This window comes from Arvicanthis niloticus, chromosome 2 (genome assembly GCF_011762505.2).
Source record: "Arvicanthis niloticus isolate mArvNil1 chromosome 2, mArvNil1.pat.X, whole genome shotgun sequence".
Lineage (NCBI taxonomy): Eukaryota > Metazoa > Chordata > Mammalia > Rodentia > Muridae > Arvicanthis > Arvicanthis niloticus.
Window position 1 is genome coordinate 17,049,690 of NC_047659.1, and position 20,086 is coordinate 17,069,775.

General features: G+C 41.8%; 1 protein-coding gene across 9 annotated transcripts in view; it reads right to left on the reverse strand.

Annotated features, from left to right (window-relative positions):
• The window catches only part of Golga1 (golgin A1), a 46,398-nt gene that overhangs the window by 12,551 nt on the left and 13,761 nt on the right, over positions 1 to 20,086 (reverse strand). For 6 of the 9 annotated variants that reach the window (XR_013108567.1, XR_013108566.1, XM_034494482.2 and 3 more), the window contains 9 exons: positions 19,516 to 19,548; positions 17,803 to 17,931; positions 16,815 to 16,984; positions 16,237 to 16,348; positions 10,689 to 10,814; positions 8,358 to 8,453; positions 5,338 to 5,433; positions 4,219 to 4,368; positions 3,335 to 3,430 (listed from right to left, as the gene is read on the reverse strand). Coding sequence is in view for 7 of the 9 variants with exons in the window: in XM_034494482.2 (XP_034350373.1) it covers positions 3,335 to 3,430; positions 4,219 to 4,368; positions 5,338 to 5,433; positions 8,358 to 8,453; positions 10,689 to 10,814; positions 16,237 to 16,348; positions 16,815 to 16,984; positions 17,803 to 17,931; positions 19,516 to 19,548 (1,008 nt within the window). In the remaining 2 variants the exon portion in view is untranslated. The remainder of the gene's footprint in view (positions 1 to 3,334; positions 3,431 to 4,218; positions 4,369 to 5,337; positions 5,434 to 8,357; positions 8,454 to 10,688; positions 10,815 to 16,236; positions 16,349 to 16,814; positions 16,985 to 17,802; positions 17,932 to 19,515; positions 19,549 to 20,086) is intronic. The other 3 variants (XM_076928691.1, XM_076928690.1, XM_076928689.1) reach the window with 1 other exon arrangement.

Below are 20,086 nucleotides of genomic sequence, written 5' to 3' on the forward strand. Positions count from 1 at the left end.
TAGACTAGGCTAGCCTCTCTGGGGGTCCACCTGCCTCTGCCTCCCAATACTCTGCTGGGATTAGAGATGTGGGCCACCACTGCCTGACAATTTCATGTAACTTTTTGTTGGGGGCCGACTTTTAGCAGAAAGCGGCTATCAGCTTTGCAGCCATCTTGAGCCATATACCCTGACATGAGACTTGGATTACAATAGCCTACAACAGCTGAGCACACTCCGATAATCTTGGTTTAGATACCTTGAGATTAAAGGTGCGTGAGATTAAAGGCGTGTGACTTAAGAGTATGACTTAGAAGTAGAGAGATCAGAGTTGGAGACAAGACCTAAGGGCATGATTAAAGGTGTAACTTAGAGGCGTGGCTTAGAATCAGACTATAGAAGACAGAACCAGACATCAGACCAGAGAGAGAGATTCATACACATCAGACATTAGGTAGAATCTGCCCTCACCCTCGCTCTTGCTGAACCCCGACCTGCAGACCGGAGCGGCAGCTTGGGCCGGGATACAGTGGCCGCCCAAACGTGGGTTGGCCTGGGCCTCAACATTTTGCCTGGGCTGCAACATTATTTTGGCCGCCCCAACGTGGGGCTAGTGTGGACCCCAACAACTTTTAACTTTTACAACATATACTGGTAAAACACTGTGGTGTGTTTTGTTGTTTACTTTTGTTTTATTGAGACAGAGTCTTTAGCTTAGCTGATCCTCAACTCCCTAAATAGCTAGGAATTAGTTGTTTATATTTCTTATAATGTTATGCTTATAAGATATACAGAAATGTTTCATTTTTCATTCCTGACTTTGGTTATTTGTGCCATTTTTTGTGTTGATTTTTTTTTTCTTGATCTGTCTATGAGCTTTAACAATTTGACTAACTTCAATGAATCAAACTTAGGGACTGGCAAGATGGCTAAGTAAGTAAAGGGGTCAACCAAACCTAATAATCTGATTAAGCCCTGGGACCAGAGAACAACTTCCTCAACTTGTCCTCTGACCTCTATACCCCCTTCCCAAATTAATATAATTAGAAAAAAAAATCAATTTTAGGTTTCAATGCTTTTTTTTTTTTAAATGTCAGACTTACATATATTCTGTTTTTATTTAGGTTGGTTGTGTATGTACATATGTTCATGTGTGTGTGTGTATTTGTGTGTGAGACAGCGAGAGAGAAAGGGGGAGAGAACGTAGAAGACAGAGGTTAAACTCAACCATCTGTCATCTTACCTTTTGAGACCAGCTCTCTACCTGAAACTGACACTCACCACTCACTGACTGGCTGACTGGCTGGCCTCCCCACTGCTGACATTACAGGTGTTCAATACTGTGCCTGTTTTTCTGTTTGTGAGACAGAGTCTCACTATGTAGTGCTGGCTGGTCTGGAATTCATGATGTAAACCAGGCTAGCCTCAAACTCAGAGATTCTCTGTCTCCCATCAGCTGGAATCAAAGGGCTTCACTACCTACCATTCTTGTACCAGAAATACCTACCTACCTACCTTCTCCCCTACACTTTCATTCCTCTCTTCTTTCCTCTCCTGTGTACACCCCCCCTCACCCCCCCCCCCCCCCCCACACTTTCTCCGACTCTCTCCAAGACAGGATTTCTCTCTGAAGCTCTGGTTGTCCTGGAACTCCCTTTAAAGACCAGGCTGGCCTCAAAATCAGAGATATGTCTGCTTCTGCCTCCTGAGGGCTGGATTTAAAGGCATGTGCTACCACCACCAGGTTGCTATGTTGTTTTTCTAATTTATATATTTACCTTAAACCTCTGTCCTGACTTCCAGACTTTTCTGTTAAAAAAACTACTAGGTATGTCCTAGACATCTGTGAATGGTATCTCTATGTGCCTATTACCTCAGTGGCCAGCCCTCTAGTCAGGTAGAATTTTGGTTCCCAAAAGACATTCCTGGCTGTCATCAGTGGGCCGTCTACTGATATTGAAATACTCTTAGTCCAACAGTGCACATTTGCTGTAAGGTGCCCACAAAAAGAATCTGAGCTACAGTGCCAACACTGCCGAGGCCATGATCTCTGAGTTTCCCAAACCAAACCCAGGAGTCACTCCAACTCCCCCTTCTCTCATTTTCGCTTTGCATTTGTGGCAAGTCCTAAATGTTCTATGAGTAGCATCCATCCAGAATCTGAGTGTGTCTTACATATGCTCAACTAACACAACCATCCTTTCCCATCTGTGTTACTAAAGCTTTCCTTTCAGAAATTTCTCTACCTATAGATAGAGAAATCTCTTTAAAACAAAACCTCTTCCATGCTTTTCTGCTCAAACCCTGCAATGGCTTTCCATTATACTTCCAAATTCTGTGTTCTGTTCTAACAGCCTTCTTCTCTCTGCCACTCAGCACTGGCCACACTGTCCTTCCTGCAGTTCTTTGAACAGAACAAGCTTTCTTGTATCTTAGAGCTACTTCTTATGTCTGGAACAGTCCTTCCTTGAAATGTCTACATTGCTGGTCTCACTGTTCACATCTTTGGCTGTAATGCCACCAAAGCCTTCCTTTTCCTTCTTTGTTCTTCACAAGGCTTCCCTTTTCTTCATAATATTTGCTAGTATTTGCAACTAGTTTATTGTTTCTTGTTATATGCTCCAAGACTGCCTGTTGACACACACTAACACCTCCCATAGTGTCTGCAATCAGGGCACTCAGATATCTGTTGATGGAATAAAAACAAACTAAAAACAAAACAACTAACTTCAGTGAGGACTTTATAGTACAGGCCTGTAACCACAGCTACTTGAGAAACTGAATCAGGTTGACTGCAAATTCAGGACCCTTCTCTGGGCTACAGAAAAATTCAAAGCCAGCCTAAGCCAACTTCTTAAGACCTTGTTTCAAAGAAAAATACAGATAGGGATGGATATATAATTTAGCACTATAGTGGTTATCTGGTATGTACAAGACCCTGGGTTTGAGTCTTAGTTAAGAAAGAAGAAAATCTGATTGCAAGATACATGCTTTTCATGATGCAATATTGCCTAAGCAACTCATTGGGTGTTGTTACTGGGAGCTTGCAAGGGGCAGGCCCTGAGCTACAGGTCTGCAAAGACTTAATACCAGGACCAAACTGGGCAAGAAATTGCCATGACTCACCTCCCAAAGGTATTGTAAAGGCCCAGGGAGGCTAGAGGGCCTATAAGAAAGTGGGCATGCCAGGGCTGGAGAGATGGCTGTGTTTAGGAGCACTGCTGCTCTTCCAGAGGACACCTAACAGAAGCCCTGGAGCAGGAGCAACTTCAACTTCCATTTTCTCTTTGCTGTAAGTGCAGGGCTTTTACCTGTGCATTTCAAACATACATGACAGATTCTATTATAGAAATACCTTTAGTTTCTTTAGTTCCAGTTGGTGATGTTGTAAGGAGTGTTCACATTCATTTCTGCTTTCTTTAAGGGCTACATTTTCCTGCTGCAGTTGCCGCTGTAAATTGAGCAGAGCACTTATAAGAGTAGGTCTTACGTACCATATTTCCTCCTAGGCGCAGTCTGATCTCCCTGACATTGTCCTTTTGAAATAACCTTTCTTAGGCTGAGGAAATGGCTCAGCTGGTAAAGTGCTTAGGAAGGTCTGAGGATCTGAATTCAAATTCCCAAAATCCATGTGAAAAAGCTGTGTAAGTCCAGTGCTGGGCAGAGACTGGTGGAACTTGGGGATTTGTTGGCCAGCTATTCTGGCCAAATTAGTGACATTCTATCTCAAAAAGTAAGATGGAAAGCAACTGAGGAAGACAGCTCATATACAGTCTCTGGCCTCCATAGAAGAAATTACCTTCATTTCAGTCACTGCAAGCATCGAGTAAGCAACAAATAGGGCAAAGGAAGAAAAACTGAAAATCTCCAGGGGGTAGGAGAGAGGCTCAGTTGTAGAGCTCAGCAGGTATGAGGCTCAATCTCTAGGTCCTTAAGAAAATCATGTCTCTTAACACTGTAGGACACATAGAAGGATCATAGAAGAGAGAAGCCATCAGGAAGGAACAATATGGATTTCAGGGGACTACTGGAGATCAGGAAGATGCCCCTGTGGAAAAACTCATCTACTGTGCACCTCTGTGAAGAGAAGTCTTTTTACTTCCAGTCTCCTAAGCAAGTTAAATCCTTATAGGAAAGGTGAACTGCCCTCTCAAGTGGTTCCCCAGCCTAGAGAGGTACCATTCTGCTCAACTTCAGTGACACAGTGCTCCTGCATGTGCTGACTCCCACTTCACTCACCATTCCCTGCTCTGAGGCTATCTGGTCGGCCACCCGTGTTTGTTCCAGAGCTTCAATTTGGGCCTCCAGTGCATGGATGCGCTCCCTGCAATGCTGCTCCAGGGCAAGAACCTGCTGCTGGGAAAGACTGTTCTCTTGGTTTGTAGTGATCTGCAGTAAAATAAGAACAGTTAATGCAAGACATAAAGATTTCAGAGGCAGGCAGTTTTCTGACTGTCTAACAGATAATATCCTTTGACCTCTGTTGTCCCAGTGTAAGTTCGAACCTCTGCATGTTCTACATATTGCTGCTGGGTCTGGCCTGCCCTGGAAACTGAAGCCATGCATTTGTCCTGATACCACTGGCACACCCTTTATGGTGTATGCTGAACACACCTGTCTTCAGATATAGGCCTCCGTTGCTACTCACTGGATCTCTATTGCTGAGGTTTTTTTTTTCTAAGGGAGGCAGAAGAATGAAGTGGTGAGGAGACACTATGCATGAGACAGATGTGAGTCTTGCTACCTCTATGCTCACCTCCTCTACTGAATGAGCATGACAGACAGTGCCAATTTATTAAGTATCCTATAAGGACTAAGTGAAAGCATCTTGCACAATGCTAGGGATGCCACAAACAGGAAATCACTGTTAGTTGTTTTTATTCCCCTAGCTCCAATTTATTTGCTCACTTAGGGTGTGATGGCTGTACAAATACTTCAACCCACTTTTTGGATTTTTGAGAACATCTCACTATGCAGGTTTTGCTGGCTAGAACTCACTATGTAGACCAGGCTGGTCTTGAACTCAGAAAGATCTGTCTTCTTCAGCTTTGCAAATGTTGGGATTAATGGAATGTGTCACAATACCCAGCTCATACCATTGTTTTGACCTGTTTTCCACACCTCTAACTGAAAGCTAAGCTTTGAACTTTTGAGGACCCACAAAAGGTCAGGGTCCTCAACAAAAGCAGATGTTGAGTAGAAACTACCAGATAGTCCATGGCTCTGGGTAACACTAACTCTCCAAGGGTAACCTCCCCACCCCTTGTTCTGCCCATGTTGAACACTGCCATGCACATCTGGGGCATCTGCAAAGGTGCTGCTGGAAAGCTCTGGAGCCTGCACACGGTCAACACTTACAAGCTTCTGGATCTGGGCTTCCTGGCCAGCCACAACATCTCTACTCTGGCTCAGCTGCTCTTCAGCAGCCTGTAGGTTCTGCTCTAGGTCCTTCACCTGAGGGCAAACAGAAGCATTTTTTTCTGTCTTTCTGTTCACAAGAAACTGGGCAGGTTTAAAACATAGCTTTAAAATTAAAACCAGAAACCCCATCCTTCAAAAAAAAAAAAAAAAAAGGGGGTGGGGTGGGGGTGGGACTGGAGAGATGTCTCAGTGGTTAAAGCACTGACTGCTCTTCCAGAGGTCCTGAGTTCAATTCCCAGAAACCACATGGTGGCTCACAACCATCTTTAATGGGATCTGATGATCTCACAGCTACAGTGTACTCAAATATATAAAATAAATCTTAGAAAAGAAACAAAGTAAAACAACAGACAAATAAAATTCGAGCTAGAAACAAAGTATAGTAGCACATGCCCATGGTCAGAGCACTCAGTAGGCAGAGGTAGATGATCAGAAGTTCAAAGCTATCTCTCACTACATAATAAGCTTGAAGCTAGCTTAGGCTACAGGAGACTATGCTACAGGAGTCCGTGTGTGTGTGTATGCATATTTACATTAAATGTATATATAACTAAAAAAGAACATGTCATTCATCCCAGCAAAGGAATGTAGATCCTTGAGTTTGAGGCCAATCTGGTATACATATCTAAATGTTATAGGTTAGTGAGAGCTATATAGTCCTGTCTCAAACCAAACAAGAGAGGCTGGAGAGACAGCTCAGTGATTATGAGCACTGGCTACTCTACCAGTAGTTCGGAATTCCCGGGGTTCAATTCCCAGCACTCAAATGGCAGCTCACAAAGGGCCATAACTCCAGTTTTAGGGACCCTATGGTGCCCTCCTCTGACCTCTGCAGGTACTAGGCCTGCATATGGTGTACAGTCATAACCCATAGGCAAAATACCCACATACATAAGAAAATAATTTAAAAATAAGCAAACAAACCAAAACCCACTTCCCTCAAAGGAAAAAAAAAAAAAAAACCCAACAAAACAAAACCCAAAACAGAACAGGTAAGCATGGCAGCTCACAGAAAATACTTCAGCACTTGGAAGGACAGGGGGGTCCTTCTAGGCCAGCCTGGGCTACATAGTAAGAAGCTGTCTAAAAATAAACAAAATAAAAATAAAATAAAATTCAAACCAGAAAAGAAGTTCAACTCAGGAACATAGATGTCTCAGAGGGAGAGAGAGCCTACAATGAATAAGGTCCCAGCTTCAATTCCATAACCTGCACTTACATAAACCCTATAATAGACATAAGTAAGAGAGCCCAAGTTGCCCATTATAAACCAATGCCACTTTAATGTGTTTTCTTTAAGTCTTTATGACGTTTGTACACAGTTTAATAATCTGTCATCCTTGCCCCACTCAGGTCTGAGATTATTATTTTCTCAAAGAGTGCTTTCTGCTCTACTGACCACATGGCTACAGGACCACCTGCAGGTATTTGGACTGTTTTACATTTTTATTTATTTAGATTTTTAAATTTTTGCTTAGTGTGTGTATGTGTGTGTGTGTGGCATACATATGGGTACATGGATGCACACACCACAGCATGCTGTAGAGGTCAAACACCAACTCTATGGAGTTGTCTCCTTCCACTCTGTGTGTGCTCCAGGGATCAGACCCAGGTTGTCAGGCTGATGAAGCAGGCACCTTTACCTGCTGAGCCATCTTGACTGTCCTCTTTGACATTCTTTTCAATCTAAAATAAAGCAGTCATTAATGTCTTCACACAAAATTGTTTGGTGTGGTTTCAATAACTTCCTTGGGAAAGAGTCCCAGAAGTGGGATTGCTGATCACAACTTGAATTTTGGACTCACTCAGACCATATATTCTGAGATACATACTGACAACATACTATGGAGATACACTAGCAAAGATAGAGACAATCTCATGTGTTCAGAAAAACTCAGTATGTACTAAAGTTAGGTCAGTGACAGTGAGAAGGGCAGACTATGAAGTAAACAGTGCTATGAGACCTGGGAGAAAAGGAAAGCTGGATTCTTACTGAATACCACACACAATGACAATCCAAATGTGAACAAGAGTTCTAGTATGTGGACAAAATTATTCAATATAGAAGTCAATGTGATGATGGGCTTAGGTCAATGAATCAAGACTGTGATGTTCAGCAAAAGGGTCAAATAATGAGGAACTCTTTAGTGATGCAAAGGGCAGGCAATTTTTCAAATGGATCTCCCAAATTATCTCTGTAACTTAGAAACATAAATGGATGCCTTCAGATGGAGCTTCAGACTACAGACGATAGAAGTGCTATCAAACTTTAGATTTCTGTTTAGTAAGGGATACACACACCGACTGGCTCAGGAGTAATGCTAATGAGATTAGGAACTAGAATATGAAACAAAGTCCTATAACCCAGTCTAATTAAAAAAAGACTGAAACCACCAAAGAAAACTATGTATAGGATATGTAGACAATTCAAACGTAGAAATCCTGGAGGCTGACAGGAAGATGAAGCAATAGGTGAACACTCATTAATATCCACAGCAGCAAACAATGAACCATCACTTTACATTCTCTAAACTGGCAAAAAACCAAGACTGTGTAAGATCCATGCTGGGAGATCAGAAATGCACTGGGTGGGGGTAGGGGGGAGGGAGCTGAAGAAATGGCTCAGCAGTTGACAGGACTGACTGCTCTTCCAGTGCAGAGGACCCAGGTTCAATTTCCAGCACCCACATGGCAGTTCATAACTCCAACTCTAAGATATGACACTCTCACACAGACACACAGACAGACAAAATATCAATGTATATAAAATAAAGAAATAATTAAAAGAAAAAAGAAAAAAAAATGCAGTTGGGGCCTAGAGTGGACAAAACCACTACCTCAACCCAACAAAAATAGTTCTTGGGAATGAAGATACTCTGACCCAGTAGCTTTTTAGCTAAACCACCATTCAACCATGTTTTATACATCATAGCAAATATTGGGAGTAAAGCCAGTACCCGAGTCTCCAGGAGCTCAAGTGCCTTGGTGTGGCTGTTCCTGGCAGCCAAGAGTTGCTGCCTAGTATCTTCCAGATTCTGTTCGGCAATTGTTTTCTGTAATTTAAAAGAAAAAGAGAAAGGGGTTGTTTCCACATTTAATGAATATTTATCCATGCTATACCATTTGTGCTAGACACCAATAGATAAAACCATCAGCAAGGTAGATGTAATCACATATTTATTATACAGGACACACAAATAAATTTGGCAGAGTCTTTTGTTCCAAGGCTGCGACACATGACTAACACCAAAAGCATCCACTAGAAGCCGGGTGTGTTGGTGGAAAGCTTTAATCCTAGGAGGCAGAAGCAGGCAGCAGGCAGATCTCTGTGAGTTTAGCCACATAATAAGACCCTGTCTCCAACACACACACACATACACACACACACACACACACACACACACACACACACACACACACACACACACCAGCTCTTCAGAAGTCAATGTGATGATGGGCTTAGGTCAATGAATCAAGACTGTGATGTTCAGCAAAGGGGTCAAATTATGAAGAATCCTTTAGTGTTGCAAAGGGCAGGCAGCAATTTTTTGTTTTGTTTTGTTTTGTTTTTCGAGACAGGGTTTCTCCGTGTAGCCCTGGCTGTCCTGGAACTCACTCTGTAGACCAGGCTGGCCTCAAACTCAGAAATCCGCCTGCCTCTGCCTCCCAAGTGCTGGGATTAAAGGCGTGCGCCACCACTGCCCGGCTTTTTCCTTTTTGTTTTGTTTTGTTTTGTTTTGCAGGCAGCAATTTTCTGACTGGATCTTCCAACACTTGGCATTAACTTTACTGGGGAGGCTGGCTAAATGTGAGGTCTTAAGTCTAGATGTGATGACATCAGAGTTTCTTGGAAAAGGATTAGAGATACATGTTTTAACAAACTCCCGAGTAATTCCTCCTTACCCTTTAATAACAGTTGATTATGGCACAACAATGATTATAATAATAGTAATACCTACTATGCTTCAATTTGTATTCTTATTTTATTGTGTCTGACACAATAATAAACCCAATTTATAGAGAAGACAATACAAAAAGATCAATTGACTAGCTTCAAGTCATAGTGACAAGACACAAGATACAAACACAGATGCTTGCCTCTAGAAACCAACTTACACCTTATACTCAAGTGTAGATGTTCAAGGGAATTGTGGAAGGTGTTCAAGGGAGTGGTATGATCAGAAATACAGTTTGAGAAGATCAGTTTCATAGGAGTGATGCGTGTGAAGGAGAGACTGCTGTAGGGTGGCCAGCCTGGAGACTTCAATGCACCTTTATTTAGTGCATTGGGAAGACTTGCAGTACTGCAGTGGCTGGCGAGGAGAAGGTTGGCTTGATAGACAATGGAGTCTACTCTAGGATAGGCTCAGAGCATCATGGCACCTTTGTCATGATGAGGCTAATCACTGGGCTACAAAGAGGAGAAAAAGTTTACCTCTACTATGTGGTAAGATCAGTCAGCTCAACAGCTCCCTCACACAAGGTAAACCTATGATGCAAGGTAGTTTTTTATTCAAGCTAAAGGATTTCATAATTTTCTTTGCCAGTAGAAAGAGGGAAAGCGTAGGGAAGGAAACAGGGCAGCAAGAGAAGACAGCCTAGGTGGCATCAGTCATCATATGGTCAGGATGCAATCTGTCCTTATAGCCCCATAAACAAAGCTCTCTCCTTCTCTGAGAAACAACATAGGAGACATGAACTCACCATGTAGATAAGGATGACCCTAAACTTTTGCCTTTTCCTTCTATATTCTGGAATTACAGACATGTACTTCCATGCCTGGTTTAATCAAGTGCTAGAGACTAAAGCCAGGGCTTTGTACATGCCAGGCAAGCAGTCTAAGAATTGGGACACATTGCCCACCACTATAAGGCTATTTTTATTTGTTTGTTTGTTTGTTTGTTTGTTTGTTTGTTTTTTAGAGACAGGGATTTTCTATGTAGCCTTGGCTGTCCTGGAACTCACTCTGTAGCCCTGGCCGGCCTAGAGCTCAGAGATCTATCTACTGCTTCTCCCTCCTGAGTGCTAGGATTAAAGGAGTGTGCCATCATTGCCCAGCTAAGGCTATTTTTATTTCAATCCAAAGTTGAATCAGCCAAATGCTGTGGTATGTGCTTATAGTCTCAACTACTAGGGAAATAAAGATGGCTTGCTTGGTCCTAGGAGTTTTGGGCCCAAAAGAGCTATACAAAGTTGCAGAAAGCTTTCAGCTAACCCTCCAGATCAGAAACTCAGAACATATGTAACACTATGCCTTCCTAACACTGGCCAGCATGAGCAGACATTACCTCTTTCAAGAGTTCGTGTACATGATCTTCTCCTGATAAATTCTGTTCTAGTCTCTTTTCCAAGAATATGACCTTCTCTTGTAAATGTGTGATGACTTTTTCTTTCTCTTGAGTTTCAGTAGTGACCTGGAGGGGAAAGCAGAGTCATTCTTTACGTCCTCTTTAGACTATAAACCCTCTCACCTCTCTTCCCTGTCCTGTTGTATCATGTGTCCCTGAAATTCTGTGCTCAATCACATCACAGAAAAACATGCAACCAAGAAAGCTTCTTTGAAAATCAAGACAGAGATGCTGGGTCAGAACCAGCAACATTAAAGAAGGAGACCTACTACAGCAAGAAGCAAGCACCAGGTGAAGAGACCTAGTGCAATAAGAAGCAAGCATGATCACCAATTTACACACCTGACAGTCTGGTAGAGGCAGCAAGGCCAATCCTATTAAGAAGTTCCCAGTGTCCCTGAAATGATCTAGGGACTCATACTCCTAAGGCCCGGGATTCAATCCCTTGCACTGACAATAAACAAATACCACAAACCAGAAAACAATAATGATATTCTTGGAAACTCAAGAGCTGGGTACAGAGGGACAAAGCTAAGAAAACTGCTTTAAGAACAGCAAGAGAACTTCTGAAACAAATGACAGGAGCCAGTGGGCCACAATGAATATTACAGCTTGGCATCAGAACAACAGTATTCAGCCTGACATTCTGTCAATGAATGCAGTAATGATAGTGACAGAACAGGAGTTGGTTCTTTTCATCACCATCAATCATCACATGCTGTTCAATGTCAGATCCAAGATCTGTGGTGGTCTTTCATCCACTGAGGATGCCCATTCTTGTCTCCCAGAAAAGCGCAGGTGGTCAGGCTTCAACATCGATGTCTACATGTGGGAAGATTCTGAAGAATGGATGCACAACCCCACAAGTTAAAAAACTTTTGTCAGGATTAAATATTATCTATTGCTGTCCAAAATTTACATATCTAAAAAACCAAGAAGTCTGATCTCTGGAAGTACAGACGAACTACTCATACAACTAACTATAAAGCGACATAATCATCCTGTAAGACAGGGCATACAAGGGCTTGAGAAAGTAAAGGCAGGAGGGGATCAACTCTTAGAGATGCTCAGACTAGGCCTCCTAGACAGGCAAGTACAGGTACATAGAGTCAGGAGAGGAAACAGCATTGTGGGTAAAGAGCAGTGTGATGGTTTCTCAAGTTGACACAATCTAAAATAACTTTGGGACAGAGTCTCAGTGAGGGGTCATCTACATCAGGTTTGTCTGTGGGCATGTTTGTAGGGGGGTTGTCTTGATTACATTAATATGGAAATCCCAGCACAGTCCCTGGCTGGGTAACATAGTCTTGGACTATGTTCTGTGAAGAGAGGGGCTAAGTACAAGTGAGCATGTATGCATTCTTTCCTCTCTGCTCCAGGCTGTGGATATAATGTGATGAGTTGTTTGAAGTTCCTGCCTCTTCACTTCTCCTCAATAATGGACTATGTGGTGGCTTGAGTAAGAATGCTGAAAAACCAGGGAGTGGAAGTATTTGAAAGGATTACAAGGTCTAGTGCATGCCTGCATGCTAGCATGCTCCTGCCATGATGATGATGGACTAAACATCTGAAACTGAAAGCAAGCCCGTAAATAAATGCTTTCTTTTGTAAGATTTACCTTGGTTATAGTATCTCTTTACAGCAATAGAACACTAAGATAGATTGTAACCTAAAATAAATCCTTCCTCTCTTCAGGCTATTTAGAAGAACAGACAATGTATGCAAAGAGCTGAAACAAATTCACCTGGACCAGGAAACTGGGTGGAAGAGGCTAGAAAGGCTGATGCTGAGGTGAATCCCAATATTCAGAAAGTAGGTAAGGCAGGAAAGATGAATGTTAAGACTAGAAGGAAAGCAGCTTCATCCAAACCTCTCCCATTAGAATGTGAACAAGTGTAATAGAAATACTTGCAAGAAGCATGGTTTAGAAACAGCAGCAACAGAAGTACCTCCAGTATGCAAACATGTACAAGCATTTTCCATTATTTCTGTCCTTACAATCACTCTTCATTGTGTCTATGTTACAAAAAATGAGATATCTCTCAGCAACACAGTAAGGATTCAAACTGGTCTTCAGGGTTCAAGCCTGCATTTGTTCTGCTGCATAAGAATCTGAACTAGAGGAACACTATGGAGACCCATTCCACTGAAGACCAACCATCTTACACAAGTTACTATGTTGGTTAGGTAGAACGAAAAGTTGGGGTCAGGAAAAGAATCAGTGGCCTAGCTCCAGTTCTCTTCTTATAGATCGCATTCCTACAATGTGTTTGGTCTGGCTGTGTTATATCAGGCCTTTACCACTTGGGGCAGACTAATGGAACTGCTACCAATCACAATCTTGGTGGCTAAAGCTGCTTATTTCCTAAGTCTTCCTCTTCATCGACTCACTCTCTAGCCACGCCTAAGCCTCACAGGTATGAGACTAAAGTAAAAGTTACTCTAGGACTGGGGATATAGAAGTAGGCTATAGTGGCGCATGCCTTTAATCCCATCACTCAGAAGGCAGAGATAGGTGGATCTTTGTGAATGGAAGGCCAGCCTTGTCTACATTAGTGAGTTTCAGGCCAGCTAGAGCTACATAGTGAGACTCTGTCTCAACAAAACAAAATAGCAAGGTTTGGAATACTTACAGCATGATTTCATTTATATAATACTAAGAAGGATGAGAACAAATGGAGATACTGGATAGGAAGCAAAATATTTTGGTCATCCTGATAAGCCCTTAGAAACAGTGATTTATTATTGCCTTGCTTGTTCTTTGACTATTTATGTTTATTGTCTTGCTTGTTCCTTGACTATTTGCATCTATTGTATGGCTAGTTCCTCAACCTAGAACTGACCTTAATACTTGCATGTAATTAAAATGGTATTGAAGCAAAAAGGAGGAGGGGGGATGGGTACCCTGGTACTAACTGACCTTCCTGTAATGCTCACTAAGTTATGACTGGTAGTACCAGCAACTCAGATACTCAAGCCAGGAACAAAGATTCCCAATTTTGTTAGTCCCTCAGCATTTCTTAAGTTTGTCCAACCTCTACTTGCCATTACTCTTAGCAATGCTACTACCATCGTGGGCCATTGAGATGGCTTAGTGGGTTACAGGCATCTGCTGCTAAGCCTTGCAGCCTGAATTCAATCCCAGGGACCCACATGGTAGAAGAAAAGAACTGACTCCTGAAGGTTGTCCTCTGACCTCCACATGTACACAATGACACAAATTCATGAACACAAACACAAATGCACATATGAATAAAAATTAGGAGCACACTGAATAAGACCAGTGACTGCTCTTCCAGAGGTCCTGAGTTCAATTCCCAGCAACCACATGGTAGCTCACAACCGTCTGTAAAGGGATCTGATGCCCTCTTCTGGTGTGTATGAAGACAGCTACAGAATATATATATATTTCCGTGTGTCTTTCACTGTTCCATTGCACCCTTTATCCCTTCAGAAATTACCACAAGTTGGCCATAGTGGTACATACCCTTATATATATAATATAGCTTGGTAGGTTAAGGCACATGCCAACAAGCCATACAACCTAGTTTGAAATAAACATTTCTTTAAAAAGAAAAAAAAATAAATAGAAAAATAAAAATTAGTGGTGGTGGCGCACACCTTTAATTCCAGCACCTGGGAGGCAGAGGCAGGTGGATTTCTGAGTTTGAGGACAGCCTGGTCTACAGCCAGGCTTACACAGAGAAATCCTGTCTCGAAAAACTAAAAAAAAAAAGGAAAGGAGGAAACCATTTCTTCTATCTTCCAAGAATTTGCCATTTATCATGGAAGATAAAAAAAAAGCTGCTGGCTATAAAGACTTTTTTTATAGTAAGGCAACTTAAGAAATAAGGATGCTTAATTCATCCTTTTAACAGACATGAAGAATGTTTACAAGGAACAACCTCTAACAAATAGAGTAATTCTATAATGCTTATACCAGATAAAACTGTAAATAAACTGCTGACAGAAAAACAGAGAGAGAAAGAACATGGAGTTGGGCAGATAGAAAGGGGTAGGGGCCATCTGTGAGGAGTTGGGGAAAGGGAAAGATTATCATCAAAATATATTGGATGGGGCTAGAGAGATGGTTCAGCAGTTAAAAGCACTGGTTGCTTTTCCAGAGTTCCTGAGTTCAGTTCCCAGCAACCACATGATAGCTTAGAACCATCTGTAATGGGATCTGGGATGTGATAACCTCTTCTGGTATACAGATGAACATGTAGACAAAGCAAAATATAGCATATATATATATGTATATGTTATATATAATATACATATGTGTATATATATATACACACACACATATAAAATGAAAAAAGGAAAATTAATAGAATAAACCTTCAGGGCCGATGATATGGCTCAGTAGGTTAAGGCACATGCCAACAAGCCATATAACCTAGTTTGATTCTTAGAACCTACCTAGTGGAAAGATAGAACTGACTATTGTGGGTTGACTTTTAATCTACACTAATCTACATACACAGACACACACATACATATACATTAAAAAACAGTATATCACACTCAGTTATTACTGTTCATCTATCTATTCTCAGAATTTAGCACAGGACTCCAGTTTTTAATATACTGAGCAATACATTTCTTTCAACCAAATGAGAAACAAAAATAAAAACAATGTAAGTCTGAGTAAAATTTTGGACATGTCAGTGACTGTTACACTTCTACTCAAGGTCTATTAAGACATAATATTTTTCTTTATGGTGTTAGGGACTGCACTTAGGGGCTTATACTAAGCACATGCCCTATAGCTGTACCAATCTCCCAGGCCCGTAAGACATGGTTAGAACAGACAAATGACATGCTGTGCTTTATATGGGTACAGTGGCACAAGCTTTTAATCTTGGCTACTTGGGAGACTGAGGTTAGATAACTCTAAGTTCTAGCTCACCCTACCCAATTCAGAGTGCCAATCAAAACCAAAATAAATAAATAAATAAATAAATAAATAAATAAATACTATGTTTTGAGAATTTCTGTTAAGATACTGTTTTCTTTTCCCCCTTCACCTCTTCCACTTCTTAAAAAAAATAGAAACAAAAAAAAAAAAACAAAAAAAAACAAAAAAGGAAAAGAAATGAAGGTATTACATTGTTTTCAAAACCAACCTCAAATGTCTAAGTGTGTCTTAACTTTTTTTTTTTTTTTTTTTTTTTGGTTTTTCGAGACAGGGTTTCTCTGTATAGCCTTGGCTGTCCTGGAGCTCACTCAGTAGACCAGGCTGGCCTCAAACTCAGAAATCCGCCTGCCTCTGCCTCCCAAGTGCTGGGATTAAAGGCGTGCGCCACCACTGCCAGGCCTGTCTTAACTTTTAAGGTTCCTAGACTATAGGTATGTACTACCACATCTGGAAATACCATGCTTCTGTTCAGCAACCTGGGAAGCTGAGTAGCTGCTCCCCAGGAAGAACAGGAAGTAGAGCCTGTGGGACACAGGAGAAGGTCCCTGTTCATGCTCCTGATCTTACCTTTTGTAGGTCAATGGAAAACTGCTGGATGGCCGCCTGGAGCTCCTGCTCCTTTTGTTCCAGGACTACAATCTTATGCTCTGCACCTGCTTTTGAAGCTTTCAAGTGATCTCTTCATTAAAAGAAAGCAGACAATGAGCAAATTTTGGTATTTCCTCTATTACTCTCCAAAGGAAGAATGCACATGACTCCTTACATTTCAGGCTGCAAGTGTTATTACAGCCACACTAAGTTTATCTCAGTGAAAAGGCTCCTTGGCTTTCAGAAGCAGAAGCAGGAAGACCACCCAGGTCTAAGCAATGAATTCTGTCTTTGAGTACTTAATAATGTTACAACTCAAATCAGACTGTACTGCTTAGTAGGACTAGAATAAACTTGTGCCTATGCAGGGGAGGGAGAGAGAGGATCGGTGCTGTGATGCAGTAGGGGGCCTGAGGCCTAGGCATGTAAGGCTAAATCCAGAAGCCTTTGCCAGTACTGAGCTAAGAAAGTTGTGATGAGCAATGGGGACATGTGGGCGGGCCTTAGCAATGCTACACCAACACCTCTCCCAAGGGCCCCACAGACCAAGCAAGAACCTCTGTTCTTCCAGCGTTGAGCAGTGTCTCTGCAATTCTTCTAGCTGCTGGCTTAAATCAGATGACAACTGACTACAAGTCACCAACTCCTCCTGAGTACGATTAAGTTCCCTGGTTCGTGCATCCAATTCTCGCTCCATCTTTCCCAAGCATTCTTCTTTTTTTAAAAGCTGATAGGAAGACATAGTGTCCCATTAGGCCACTGCTACAAAACATACTTTAAACAAATAGTTACATCACTGAGATGGTTCAGTGGGTAAAGGAACTTGCTTTACAAGCTTTACTACCTGAATTCAATCCCTGGATTCCATGCTGCAAGGAGAGAATGGATTCCTGAAAGTTGTACTCTGACCACACACAAGCTGTGGCATATGCTTGCCTTCTCTTTTTCTTTCTCCCTCCCTCCGTCCCTCCCTCCCTCCCTCCCTCCCTCCCTCCTCTCTCCCTTCTTTCTTTCTCTCTCTCCCCTCTCTTTCTCTCACACACACTTTGTCTCTTTTCTTTCTTCCTTTGTCTGTCTCTGTCTGTCTCTGTCTCTGTCTCTGTCTCTGTCTCTCTCTCTCTCTCACACACACACACACACACACACACACACACACACACCACACAGAAAGAAAAAAGAGAATGACAGTTTTGTGGGATGAGAATTGGGCTAAATGTGTAGTCCTTAAAAAAATAGAAGGCAGCTGGGTGGTGGTGGTGCACGCCTTTAATCCCAGCACTTGGGAGGCAGAGGCGGATTTCTGAGTTCAAGGCCAGCCTGGTCTACAGAGTGAGCTCCAGGACAGCCAGGGCTACACCGAGAAACCCTGTCTCAAAAAACAAAACAAAACAACAACAAAAAAATAGAAGGCAAAAGATACATTTGAAATAGAACTTTTCCACTTTTAATAAACCTGTTCCAGTCTTGCAAGTGATGATCTCTTGAGGCATAAAGGCTCACTGCTCTTTGATACTATTACTGAACTTCTAAAACTGACACACCTACCATGTGTTTGACTTTGCTGATTTCCTGTTGCTGGAACCCCTCTAACTCATCCATTTCATCTCTCTTTTGAAAAAGACTCAAGCTCTGGTTCTTTACTTCTTGCAGCTGAGATGTTAGAAACCTTTTATCCTGTAAGAAGAAGACATCAACTTAGGCAACCCAAGTATTAGAAATCTGTAATGTATAAGCAGAACTTTTAAAATTAGTTTTTAAACTATGTGTTTGTAAACACACACACACACACACACACACACACACACACACACACCTGCCACAACACATGTGTAGAGGTCAAATGATAACTTATGGGTTCCAGGGATCAAACTCAGGTCACCAGACTTAGCCACAAGTGCCTTTCCCCATTTCTCCAGCCCCAAGACATTATTTTGAGACAAGCTTTGCTAGGTAGAAACTAGCTGCCTATGTAGGCCATTGATCAATGGTCCTAAGATATCATTTTTATTTAGTTAAGAGACTCTCCTATCTCCTCAGTGCTAAACCTTGAGCACTGTTCTGGTTCCCCTAGTTTTGTTAGGCAGCATTACCAATGTGACTACAGGGTCAATAAGGACCTACAACCAAACAGGCAGCGGAACCAGTTTACCTGTGAGGCAAAGGGCACTAAAAAGAGAGACAGATTGTAAGAAAAAACATCTCAAAGTATCCATCTGAACCAACAGTCCAATGGAAGCTTACTTTTTTTGGTCACAGGGTTAAGGAAATGTAAGGAACACCATGTGGACAAAGCTGAGGAATAGACATCTGAATTATACCCTTTCTACCATCATTCTTCCTGTTCCCAAGTGGCCACTCAAAGCCAGAGGGCACCAAGCCCAGTTATACAGCAGCCATCAGCCTTCCCGTAAGTAAGGAAAAGGATGAAGGTAGAGAGTACAACAGGAGGAGCCAACAAAGGATACCCAGCATGCCCATCCAGGAGGAAGAAGAGGCAGGCTTTTGAAGTCATTCCAATCACCACTGTCCTGCTTCAACCTGTACTGTAAGCTGGGTACTTGGGAGAACAGTCTTGTTTTGGCATAATATATGAGATTTATTCTTATTAATGTTTATTATTTGTGTGTGTGTGTGTGTGTGTGTGTATGTATGTGAACACGGGCTTGTGTGTACCACGGTTATATGTATGTAGATTATAGAACAACTTGTGGGCGATGGTTTTCTCCTTCCACCATCTGGTTTCTGGAGACTGAACATAGGCAGCAGGCTTGGCAGCAAGTACCTTTACACACTGAACCACCTTGCCAGTTCCCACTTTTGACTTTGAAAGAATTCTGAGGTGGCCGGCTCAGTAGTTAAGGGCATTTATTCCTATTCCAGAAAAGTTCTTAGCACCTGGGAACTAAGGCAAGTAAGGCAAGTAGCTATGTGACTCTAGTTCCGAGGGGTTCAATTGTTATGGCCTCCATGTGTCACACATGTGGCATAGAGTCACACAGACAAAAATAACACATAAGAATTTAACAAGCGGATTTTTTTTTTTTTTTTTTTTTTTTTTTTTTTTTTTTTTTTTTAAGAATAGAATCTTACAAAGTTGTTAGGGCTGGTTTTGAACTCACTCTGGTCAAAGACAGGGCAGGCCTTGACTTTGCAATCTTCTTGAGTAGCTGAGTACAGGCCTTTACCAACTAGTGCTGGTTGGAGAAAATAGTTCCTAAACCCCACAGATGATGCATGCATAAAACAAAAATGACTGACCTTTTCAAGCTGTTCCATCTTTTCTGACCATTCCTAAAACAAAGCAAAAGGAAAAGTAAGCTTTCCAGGGAAGCGAATCTGCAATACTAAGCCTTTCAGAAAACAACTTGCTCCCAAAAGTCACCAATCAACAACAAAAGGAATGACACACAACAACATAGACAAACAAAAAATACCCATAGAATTGGTTCAATATTTAAAAAGCTAAATGTCCTTTAAAAAAAAAGGAGAATGAATTTTATATAAAATTCTAGAACACAATATAGCCTGCAGGTGTCCTCAGTAGGACAGTTGAGCTCTGTTACTCTTCTGTGTCCCCCAGAAACACTGCTATGACTTCTTGAGAGTGGGCAGACAGAATCTACTGAGTTGGGTCACATGGCTGATGTTTAGACATCAAATCACTCAAAGTCTTGGGAAGCAAGATTAAGAGTACTTGGTAACTGTCTGCTCTCTTGCTTGATTTTCTAATATGTGTTATGCCCTCTGGTGTGTGACAAAGGAGAGGGGATATTAGACTCCTCATTCACAAAACACAATTCAAGGGAAATAACATTGGTACAAAAGGTCC